The sequence below is a fragment of the Planococcus citri genome, chromosome 4 (genome assembly GCF_950023065.1).
Source record: "Planococcus citri chromosome 4, ihPlaCitr1.1, whole genome shotgun sequence".
Classification (NCBI taxonomy): Eukaryota; Metazoa; Arthropoda; class Insecta; order Hemiptera; family Pseudococcidae; genus Planococcus; species Planococcus citri.
This window is the reverse complement of record NC_088680.1, coordinates 33,229,265-33,241,162: the sequence shown is the minus strand read 5'-3', so window position 1 is coordinate 33,241,162 and position 11,898 is coordinate 33,229,265. Positions and strand designations below refer to the sequence as shown.

General features: G+C 33.3%; 2 protein-coding genes across 5 annotated transcripts; one reads left to right on the top strand and one right to left on the bottom strand.

Moving 5' to 3' along the window:
- Positions 1–452: 452 nt before the first annotated feature.
- Positions 453–3,869, bottom strand: LOC135845383 (transcriptional adapter 2B-like). 4 transcript variants are annotated; one of them, XM_065363891.1, is made up of 12 exons: positions 3,429–3,869; positions 3,240–3,299; positions 3,020–3,158; positions 2,731–2,948; positions 2,532–2,607; positions 2,264–2,414; positions 1,966–2,170; positions 1,753–1,805; positions 1,421–1,580; positions 1,268–1,330; positions 810–854; positions 453–598 (listed from the first exon to the last, which is right to left on the bottom strand). In XM_065363891.1, exons 1-12 carry the CDS (start codon positions 3,522–3,524, stop codon positions 509–511), a joined length of 1,356 nt encoding a protein of 451 aa, XP_065219963.1. In that variant the 5' UTR covers positions 3,525–3,869; the 3' UTR covers positions 453–508. The 4 variants fall into 4 exon arrangements, 2 of the variants coding, with proteins under 2 accessions (XP_065219963.1, XP_065219964.1); XR_010558746.1 differs by lacking the exon at positions 810–854 and having other exon boundaries at positions 1,753–1,800; positions 3,429–3,867; XM_065363892.1 differs by lacking the exon at positions 810–854 and having other exon boundaries at positions 3,429–3,868.
- Positions 3,870–4,019: 150 nt separating this feature from the next.
- Positions 4,020–10,986, top strand: LOC135845382 (sorting nexin-14-like). Its single transcript, XM_065363890.1, has 20 exons — positions 4,020–4,256; positions 4,386–4,502; positions 4,620–4,688; positions 4,827–4,968; positions 5,067–5,198; positions 5,269–5,468; positions 5,581–5,857; positions 5,988–6,102; positions 6,173–6,328; positions 6,449–6,561; positions 6,645–6,700; positions 7,783–7,836; positions 7,919–8,078; positions 8,239–8,380; positions 8,499–8,653; positions 8,731–9,014; positions 9,112–9,323; positions 9,411–9,575; positions 9,690–9,838; positions 9,984–10,986. The coding sequence occupies exons 2-20, from the start codon at positions 4,393–4,395 to the stop codon at positions 10,053–10,055; spliced, it is 2,763 nt and encodes a 920-aa protein (XP_065219962.1). The 5' UTR covers positions 4,020–4,256; positions 4,386–4,392; the 3' UTR covers positions 10,056–10,986.
- Positions 10,987–11,898: the final 912 nt, after the last annotated feature.

Sequence of the window (11,898 nt, the reverse complement as noted above, 5' to 3'; positions counted from 1 at the left end):
TCCTCTAGTTGAATGGAAAATTAGCCTCTTTGGAATTCCAGTAAATTTTCAACTTTTTTATAGAAAAAAGAGGGGAAAAGATGATTCAACGTAACGATAAATTATCTAAAACTAAAAATTAATTTTTAAGAATTTTAAAAATTCTTTTAAAAAATTAAAAATTTCATTAAGAATGAGTGTGAAGCTCCGTTGAAATTGAAAAATGTATTCTACTTTGAATAAAACGTTAGACTTTCGATTTTTCGAATTTTTAGGTCGACGAAAATGCGATCTGAACTGCTTTGGGGACACAGGAAAAGAGACTCGAGTCACTTCAGAAAATCTTATCTATTAAAAACAAAATTTCCACTACATTCTCCTCTGCTAATCTGCTGGAGAAAACGTCACATATTAAGTAGATGATTTTCCAGCTGAATCATTTGTGAATGTTTTAAATGAAAAAAAAACTCAAGTATTCAACGTATAGGTATTTAATTAATTTATAAAATAAATATAAACAAACAAAAATTTACACAGAAGTTATCCAACCATTGGACACCAAATATGAAGACACAGACTGAATGATATCTTGGGCTCGTTCGATTTCGTTGACACCTTTCTGCAAAAAGAAAACATAAAATTAGTAAAAACAACACACACGAAGGAGTCTATTTAGAAGGGAGGATTCGTCAACGAAAAAAACAATTACACACGACAATGTGTGTTTAAAAATAAATTATTTAAAGGGAGAATTCAACTCAAAATCACATTTATCGAGACACAAATTGAAATAACCTAAAATAAAGGTATGTACATCACAAATAACTTACTAATGAAATAGGCTCAGGTAACAATATAATTCCACGTATCGCAGCCAGAATAAAAAATATCAAAAATAACATGAAATAGAAAATAGTGCTGTCGAAAGTAAAGTGAAACAATTTTTCAAAAAGTTCGGAAACGCGAAAATTAAAATTGAAAATGGAAAGGAAATGAAATTACACTCTAAGGGAAACATTATGGAAATGAAAACTACCAGATTTTGATCTTTCCAGGAACAGAAACGAAAACATAGTTCAGGGTATTGTTTAAAAAATAATGTCCACATTAAAATGAAAACTTGATTGAGAATAGGAATTTCCTGTGCGTTTCCGAAATACTAGAGACAATCTACGAGAGCAACTAAAAAGTCAAAATTCTAAATTTGAAACCAAAAAAAAAATCAAAGCTTTCAACTCAAACACTACAACGCAACAAAATAATAAATACGATGTAAAAAGACACTTACTGTGAGTAGAAGGGTTTTTAATGATATATACTGCATTGGATATAATTCGTGAATTGAACAAAGCTGCAACAAAAACGAATAAATACACGATCAATTTTCAAGTTCAGTTTAAAATATCGCGTAAAAAACTGTACAGAAGACGGTTCAGCTGACCTCTATTTCAGAAGATGATAACATATTTGAAGCAGGAGAGGCGGCATTATAATTAGGGTTCAGACAGCGCAAAACGTCTGTTGAATGCTGCGATGTTGGCAGGTGTTCGGTGGAGTAAGTGATTTTTTTTATGATGGAAGAGGAATTTCTTTTTCTTTCTCTGTAAAATAGTATCAAAAAAACAGGTTAACATCTGCATATTTGCTCTACATAATATATTTAAAAAAAGAAAAAAAGGTTCCCAGCGAAAATCAATTCAACGTTAAAAGAATATTAGAGTAGAGAATTTTCATAAAATTAACATAATTATTTCCCAAGTATAGATCACTCACCTTCTTTTTATCAGCTGACAAGGATGGAAAGTCTGCGCAGAGTTGCCGCTGTCCTAGGAAAAATACGTACTGATATAATGGAATAAATATAAACACACCTATCGTACACCAATGAGTACGAACTCATCTTCGGTGTCGAAATTATCGAACAGTTCGTTACGAATTAAACGAACGTTCTACAGATAAAGATACTCGAATTGAAATATCACTTACAGCAGCTTTATAATTTTGTCTAGCAACCATCAAGTGACTGAATTGTACACATTCGTCGAGAGTAGTCAAACCATTATTTCTATATCGTAGCAGTTCTTTGATTCTTCTACGTAAGTCATGTTCTCTGTGTAAGCTGCTCAGCAACTGATCGTGTTCCGTGGCAGTCATAAATTGGCATAATGGACGAAACTTATCCTCGAATTCCCTGGTTAAAAATCACATTAGTGAGGTTACTCGTGGTATAACTTTTTAAAAATTTAATGAAGAGAATGCGAAGACCAGAGCTGCAGATACTTACTTTTGATCCCTGGTTAATTTCTTTTTTGGCGGTCTTTCTCGACGAGAGGCGAAAAATTGTGAAACTAATTGATAATCTTTGACAACTCGTTTTCTTCGCGTTCGTTCGCGTAAACTGTTCATGTACATGTCCACCTGGGCCAATTTTAAAGCTAGAAACAAGAAAAGAAGACGAAATCCGTTAGAGAAGGTTCCCAAAATTGATAACTTGGCATCACAGTTGACGAGTGCAACAAGCAAATTCGATGGAGGAACGTAAGTACACGTACCTATATCTAATTCATCATCTTCAGCCGGATTGATGGAAAGGGACGACACCAAGAGTTCGGCTGTATTATCGTACTCCTGAAAACAAACATTCACTTTAAGCATTAAAATGGTTCAAACGTACAAAAAATACACAAAGACGCTGTTTCATTCGTCATATGACAGACCAGCCAATTAATCAACGTCAAAAATAATCGTCACCTTTTCAAAATCATCTCTCTGAGGCATGTATCCTAATAGGGTAGCTTCTTCGGTGGTTATATCCAACGGTGGTAATTTCGCCATCGAAGCTGGACCCAACGGCCCATCATCTGGGATGGTCAAATCGGTAAGATGGGGTCGTAAATCGTACGCTGGTTCCCAAATGACACGACCTATGCTACTTTCTAGAAATCTATTTATATATTCTTCTTTGGCTTCTAAAAGAAAAAAAATACAAGTGTGAGGTATACATTTAAAACAATCGAAAGATATGAATTAAGGTAATAACCTTCGGGAGTTCTTGAATCTATATGACTAGAAATATCTTCCCAGTTTCCATAGCCATAATTTTCTATGGCATCCAGTAAACTGAGTTCTTCGCTGGCAGTCCATCCTGATTTACTAACAATTGCTAATGTGCCCGCGTTCTGAAAAAAGAAAAGCATCAGAAACGCTGTAGTATTCTAATAGCGTACTAAATACTGAAAGAATCAATTCAATCAACTCACCACAAATTGATAAGGGTGATTGTTTTTATGAGGACCTATTTCGGCGCCATTTGAAAAGCACTACAAAAGAAACAAAAAATACAAATCAGTCAACATCAAAAATTAAGCCTAGGTTGGCTCTGAATTGAATTAAAGTTCGCATTTTGCAAACTGTTGGGTTATTTATCAATTTATACGAAAGTAGATCACCTGTAAACAAAGGATGAAGTTTTCACAATCTGAACATTTAACTCTCAGTCCACTGATCTCTTCTTGACAATACGTGCACGCGTATTTACTGAACATGGTAACCCGTATCAGAATAATTCCACTCTGAGGAAAACAAGGGAGAAAATTGACTACAGCAGTAGCTGTTTATGACTTTATGAATGTTAGGAAAACTGACGCTCCTGCCCAGCGCGCATTCCTGGGTTGAATTGGGTTAGGTTTGTCACCCAACTTCAATTAATAAATTAATTATCACAACTGCGCGATTCAATGATTACTCAAGCGAGTAACATTCAAGTGGTAATAAATAAAGATTTTACACAATAAATTACTCGAAAGTTCAACTTCAAAATACAATAAAACTAAAAGTTCTTCAACTTCAAACTTTTGATGATGAATCAACTTTCTGTTTCAACGTAAACAACAACGGAAATCAAGGCCTAGCGGCCTGGCTGAAACTCGGTAAGATAGTTCCAAAAAGATTGGTAGATAGCGCTGCTCGAGTTTACTGAATTTTGATTGGTCGAAAAAGTGCAACGTGGGCGTGTCTGAAAATTATTTATCAGACAGAAAAACAAATTTTTTTATCAGCGAAAACAAAAGCGATTTCTTCTCTCTTTCATTTTCTTCAGTTTGAAATTATTTCTAAATTTTGGTTTGAAACTAACTGAACACTGAACTGTGATTATAAAGCCTAATTATCAGAACAAGTACCTGAAATTTCCTCATGGAGTACAAATTACAAGACTGCACACCAGACCATCATTCGTAGTGAAATCTATGAGCTACAGGTTTCAGAAGACTTCAGAAGTGAGAACTGATTACGCATTCAATCTACTTCATACTTATGTATTATTACTGAAGTACTTTGTATTCAGCTGATACTCAGTTGTGAAAAGTTATACGATATACTTGAACCAACCAATTTGTTGTTTTTAGTTCAAATATGGAGCTGCCAGTGCTGAAACAATGGTATGAAATGCTCGGTGACAGAAATATATTGCTTTTGATCGGAATACCTGTTACTCTTTTTTTACATAATGCTGCATGTTTTGGGTAAGTGTAGGGATAGTTTTACATCTCTAGAGATTAACACAATAGGATAATTCAGGATAACGAAGCACTTAAGTTACTTGAATATGATCACTAATCTTGTTCATTTTTATTGCGCAGCTTTTGGTGTGGTGTGATCATCTTGAGCTGTTACTTTATGGGCATATATTGCTGCAGTTTAATTACAAAGTAAGTATTAATTTTTCGAAAATGATTCAGAACTCACATCAGCTACAATACAACCTAAAGTAGCCTACTAGTATTAATTTCCAACGTGTTTCGATACGTGTACATTTGATCATTTATTTCTTTCGTTGATTCTCGCAGGAAATGGTTAACGTCTATTGCGAAACGTTTTCACACCGCCATCGATACCGAAACCGAGTATGATCTTCCAACTGACTATAAAAAAGAAAAAGTACCCGGTCAGGTTTATGCTTCTAGTTCGATTGATCGTGCTTTAGATCAGGTTAGTTTTGAAACCCTAAATCAAAACTTTACAATCATCGAATTTTCAGCGTATCCCAAGTTTTAATAATTAAAATGTATCGCTTTCGATAATTTCAGATATTTTGCCGCATCGCCGATCAGTATATTTCAACCTGGTATACGAACATTTCCAACGATAACTGGTTTCAGTACGAAATACGATCGGCCATCCGTCGTATTGTCGGAGTCCTTTACCATCGAATAGCTCGAGTAAGTGCTAAATTACGACTTGAAGAAGGGCTCTCGCATCAGAATTTATTCTTTTATTACGATTACGCAGATCAACTTGGAACATTTTGTCCTGGATAAAGTAGTTCCAGTGTGTCTGGCACATGCACACGCAGTTACTACCCAACAAAACGTTGAAATTTCACGTCTACACGTAGCCGTGCACAGTCGCAAATCGGAGGTTCTTTATGCTCAAAATATATCCAAATCTATGCTGAAATTTTTACTTCCCGCGAGCGACTTTAATTGCAAGTAAGAATCTTCAGCTAATCCGAGGAACGAAAAACTCTGGGTTTGGTATTTTAATCCATTCTGAGCTCAGCTCTTATGTTAGTGTTTGAACGTTCTTGGTTACTTTTTTCAGATCGTATGGCATATTACTGCGTGAAATAGTATCGAAAAGCATAATTCTGTCTTTATCAGACGCTATATGTAACCCGTGCATTCTGAATCAGTTAATTTTACGTCATTTGGAGTTTCATGGGAAAAGTTTACCCAGCAGTGATGAAGATAGTGATACTGGCGATATCGATAGCGAAACAGATGTTGATAATAGTAGCTTTGACGACAACTGCAATGATGAACCGATCCAGTTACTGAATAATTTTACGAGCTTCTATAATACGTTACCGAATAATGGAGTTAGTAAAATTTATGGATAAAGTTAAGCTTTAATCCTACTCGAATATCAAGCCCTTTTCAACCAATGGCTTCTCTGTGAGTTTCAAATTTCAACTCGAGTAACGTGACTTATTTTGATTTTTGTTTCAGTTTCTGCGTCCAGACGTGAATAGTATTTTGAAAGACAAAGAATTACAAAGCACTTTCATGCGTTATTTGAGAAGCCAGAATGCGGAACATGTTTTGCAATTTTGCTTGGATATAGGTACGTAACTCAAGCACAATGATGTGTAAATAACGTTGAAAATTGTAATCGACAAATTTGATTTTTACAGCGAACTTTAATGAGAAAATATTGAAACCGGATTTAGAAGGCGAAGAATTAGATAATTTATATCGAGATGCGTGGGATCTGTTCTCAGTTTATTTTAAGACAGATTCGCCAAATTGTATCAATTTTGATAAAGATTTAGCATCGCCGTTGAGAAAAGGTAACCCATTATTAGAGTTTTAATTTTTTAGTTCGTGGAAGTGCCTTGTGATTAGAATTAGGCATGTTTCTTTTTTGATTGTTTTTCATATTAATATCGTATTGTTGCTGTATGTTTCAGCTCTGTCTAAAGATATTTTAAAGTTACGTACAACAGCTACGTTGTTTGAAGCTTACGAATATGCATTTTCAGTTTTGGAAAATCATTGTCAAGATTTTCATAATAGCGCTGAGGTACTTCTCATTCATAGTTTTACTCATTTTTAAATTTTTATTATTCGTGTCTCCTGTTTACTAATCATAGGGTTTTTTTGTAGTTTTACCGTTGGCTCTACGGACGATGTGATTCTCCCGATTTAACTTGCTTAGAAAAGTGAGTTTAATACTTTCGTTCATAAGTATTACTTATTTTTAAAAGACGGTTGAAAATATTCAAATGAGATTATTTATATTACAACAGTAGACTTTCTCTTCATGTGACGCATTTTGATGGATGGCATGAAATTTTTCCATGACTACTCGAAAAATTGACTCAATTTTGGGCGAAAATTTTTTTCAAAAAGCCCATAAAAAGGTTATAGATTTTTGATCTACAGTCGAGATTATGACTTATTTTTCGAAAATCATGACTCAATTCCAAATTTTAAATTCTTTAAAAATGTTCGAAAAAAATTTCGTTGGTAGGTATACCTACTTGATTTTCTTGCAAAATGTTAATCCATTTTGGTGAACCACAAACATTTTCAAAAATCCTTTAAATTGTGACCTAATCTTAAGCCCAAAATTCTTCAAAAATGGTCAAAAACATTTTCGTCGAAATATTTGATTTTGACCTCAACATTCATCAAAAGTGCTCAAAAAAACTTTTCATGTAAATTTTTGATATTCTACCTAAATTTTAACCCATTTTGATATGTCGCACGACACTTTTACAAAAATCCCAAAAATCGTGACAGTCTTGACTCTTGAGCTCAAAATCCTTCAAAAGTATTCAAATGACATTTTCGTCGAAATATTTGAATCTATCGCAAAATTTTAACCCTTTGCAATAGCTCGTTTGACACTTTTTCAAGCATCTAAAAAATTATAACGCAATTTTGGGCTCAGAATTTTTCAAAAATGCTCGAAATACATTTTCGACCAAATATTTGAATCTCTAGCAAAATTTTTATCTACTTTGATGTGTCGCATGACACTTTTTCATAAATATTTTAATCCATGTGAGGGGTTAGCTTCTCTCAATTTTGAGTTCAAAATTCACCAAAAGTGATTAAAAAAATCATTAAAACTTACGATTTTCTAGCGAAATTTGAATCCATTTTTGTTGTTCGCATGACACTTTTTCAAAAATCTCAAAAATGATTTAATCTTGGGCTGGACCACTGTAGAATTTTTAAATTTTGTTTCTAACATCTTGGTGATCATTTTTATTTGTTTTTCTACCATTTTGAACAGTGTATCTTCCACTCAATCATCCTCAGGATTGCGCTCCGGAATTCCGAAAGAAAGGTTGGTATTTACCCTTTGATTAATTTGTTCTATGCAATTATACGCAGTAACTGAGATAACAATTCTCATTTCAACGTTACAGCTTCGGTCGTAAAACGATGGCTGAAATAGGCCAAAAATTTAGCAAATTTAAAGAAGTGTTGAAATCTGAATCAGTACTCGAAGGACGTATTTACGGTGGCAACAATGGGGAATTCGGTAGTGGGACGAGTGATCCTCAAGAATATCGTTGCACTGAAGTGGTAAGTAAAAAATAATAATGATACCTGCTTAATGTATTTTGATAACTGGATAGAGAAGCGAAAAAATTAATTCTTGTGATAAATGAAATCATTCCAACTTCAATAGATTGCTTTTATCTCTTGTAAATTTTTAATGATGTTTCAATATTCTTGTTTCTAGGGTGTAGATGTTCAGCTCTCTGCGGTTACCGAAAGTAAAAATATCAATAAATGGAAAATTTCCATTCCTACTCTCACATCGAGAACGGATCCGGTCACCAACACAATGCACACGATCTTAGTCGTACGAATTACCAATGAAAGTAAGTATTTTTTCCAACTGATGATACAGCAGTATCGTAGAATTTGAATTAGATTAATTTTTTAAGCTTAAAATTCCTCAAACGAAAGCATTTAGAATTGTATTGAATTTGATTACAGACGATGTTGAGTGGTTCGTGGAACGTCGACCTGTTGATATACATTCTCTGAATTCCAAACTTATTTCATTCCATGGCGAACCGACCGCAGATTTCCAATTGCCTACCTTAAAGGTATCATCTTCGCAAACGACGACGACCATGGAAAACGTACAAGTCAGTTCGATGAAAATCACGATGTGAATTTAATTACGTACAAGTTTAATTTACATTTCTTGTTTATATTTTTGCAGGCGTACGAAGAATATTTGAAAAAACTAACCGCTTGTGTCAAATTAAACGATTCGGATTTATTGTACGATTTTCTAACATCTGTTGATCCAGTCAACGATGACGATGATGATGTCGACGACGATGGAGTCGTTGACGTAGAAGATGGCTACGATTATGATTACGAAAGTGAAGAGAGCAGCTTTGGTAAAATGTTTCGTAAATCAGTCGTACCTACGTTGAGAAGAGAACGTGGTCAGAATTTAGAAACTTTTGTCAATTCGTTAATTGGTTCATGTGTAACGAAGTAAGCATAAATGAAAAAACAAATCGTGGACGGAAATATACCTACTACAGGAATGCATATATACTCAATTATCTGCATTTATAAATGTTCATTGCAGTAGATCGAAAAACGAATGGAAAGATAACGGCGTCGTAGGTGAAATAAAATCTTCGAATAAGAAGGTGTATTTTGATTTGAAATCGAGTCATTTGTACGGGAATAATTTCGATGTGGATGCGAACAGAACAAGAGAAACCGTTCTTGCGAATAAAACCGCGAATTTTACTAATCAACCGTGTCTAACTCCGTTCTCTTTGGTGATTCATTTTGGTAAGTTTTATAACTTCTATAGGTCATCTTGAGAGCCTATAAAGGCCTAGAAATGATCACTCTAAATGTAATTTTTTCTTATTACAGCGTACAAAATTTATAATCTGAGAATGGAATTCGTACGAATACTCATATGTTTGAAGTCAGCGTTTGGAAACTTGGTCGATCGATTTATATTCAAAATTACCAACTGGCATTTGAAAAATATTACCAAAGAACGAAACATCGCTTATTTTATTAATACCATCGAATGTAAGTATAGGAAAATGTCGATGTAAAAATTACATCCTCTGCCCAACGTCTACTTGTATTGCAAACGATCACTCCAATTTCATAATTTTATCATCGTTTAATTCATATGCTCAGGGGCTGTCTTCGACAATAAAATAAAGTGCGACGAGCAACAAATCAGAGATCGAGTGATGAAGTTACTAGTCGGTTTAAATGATCATTGGCTTTACTCGGTGTACCAGCTGATATTTCAAACGTTGCAAGATGCTAAGAAAAATAAGCAGGTTGGTTGAATAAAATACATGTACTTTATCGAATTTTTTCTTCGATTAAAAATTCATAGCCCTGAATAATTCTTTTCTCAAAAATGAACATTTGCATTATTTATAAGTTAGGTAATATATTACTCATTCGTGTAATTGTTTTCAGCTGTATTACAATCTATTCGACATCTTGATGGAAGAATTGTTCCCGGAAATTTTTACTCGAACATCAGAGTAAAACGAATATGTGTAGGTAGTAGATTTACAGCAATGATGATCGAAATCGTGGCATACACTTCGAGAAGTGATTAGCCAGAATTTTGTATCCTAGTACAAAGATCTGTATACTCACTCTCAGTCAAAAGTGAACATACCTAGGTATTCCTGACGTAGTTCTCCCCTTTGAAAATCATATCCAGATTTCAGATTCACTTTTTTATCGAGGATCTAAAATTTGTTTCTGAAATTTCGAATCCTAGGTTTATTTTCTTTTGTATTGACGAGTAATTGTTGCCAAATTTCAAGGATACCAATTTCTAAGTCGGATGTGTCCATTATCTCTAGTCAACTTGAAATTTGGGTATTTCATCATCATCGACTGATTTGAAAAAGTAAATGTTGAAGTAAAAAGAGACAAAATTACTACCGAGAGAAAAAGTTTTATTCTTTTAATCATGAGAATTGGTAACACTTTAAAGGCGGATAAATTTCTATGTGATGATTTTTTATTCAGCACAGAAGTCAATTTACTTTTAATGTTATTTATATGGTCTTTTTAATTTTACTGCTGGGTGAAAAATCATCGCATTTATTTTTTAATTGATCGTCTCGAATTTTACACACTTAACGTTCTCATGGTAAAAACTCACCGAATTTTTAGAAAGTTATTTGTTTCTTTAATCGAACTGATTCCTGAAATTTGTTCATTCCAAAATTTTAAAAAAAATATACATGTCCATTTTCCATACAGGATACTAGTCAGACACTTTGATGCATGTAATGTAATGTATGAGTAAAATAAGATGCATTGCCGAGTTTGAGGTTTTTTACTATTTTGTTTATGTTTTGCATAAGTTTTGTTTTACGTTTTACCAAAGTATTCATATTCGTTTACCATTGTTTACCCATATATGTACTATTGTGACCAAATAAAATTTTCATTTCTATTACTGATTTTTTATAAATATTTTCATTCATCCCATGGCTTTTTCTTGTATTCTTCATTCAAAAAATTTCCAATCCGGGTAAAAATTTTCTTGATAACATTTTAGCAGTGTTGCCATTTTTTGAACAGAAAAAGTCTCAAAAATTACTATTTTTGTAGAATTTTCATTCCTATGAAGAAAAATACTAATAGAATGCTCAAATATACAAAAATACGTAGGTTTTCCCAAAATATACAATTTGGTCTGAAATATGCAAAATATACAAAATTATATTGGGCTCGCATGAAAGTTACGAAAAAATTATTCGAATTGAGACCAATACTCTAATTATTTCATTTTAAAGCGATTTTGAAAAATGAATTTCCCAACTGTTATTTAATACACAGGTGCGTCAAAAATACATAACATTATCACGTTTAAAAATAGCAGTATAAGTAATCAAATTGTTCTCTAAATGGTACGTCTGGCAATCCGGGAATCCAACATAACTTTACCTATACCTACGTACATATAACTACATTATAATTTCAACATTTCAATTCTATTTCTAAACGATTTTTAAAATTAAATTTTGCCAACTGTTATTTTAACACACAGATGCGCCAAAAATATCATCACGTTCAAAAATAATTGTAATCGATTGTAAATGTTGCAGTTCAGTTCTATTTTTAAGCGATTTTTGAAATTATATTTTCTTAAACATACGAAATCGACAAATCGAAACCCCTACGGTAGGCTATAGGTATAGGTAGGTATCTGCGCATCCATATGCTATGAATCACTGTTCAAACTATATTTGTAGATACTTATAAATATTGAAAATGATAATAAAACTTGGTGATTAAGAATTCACTGATGACGTTGATCGCGACATTTTTTCACTATAAAATAACGAGAATTGTGACGGTTTTCATC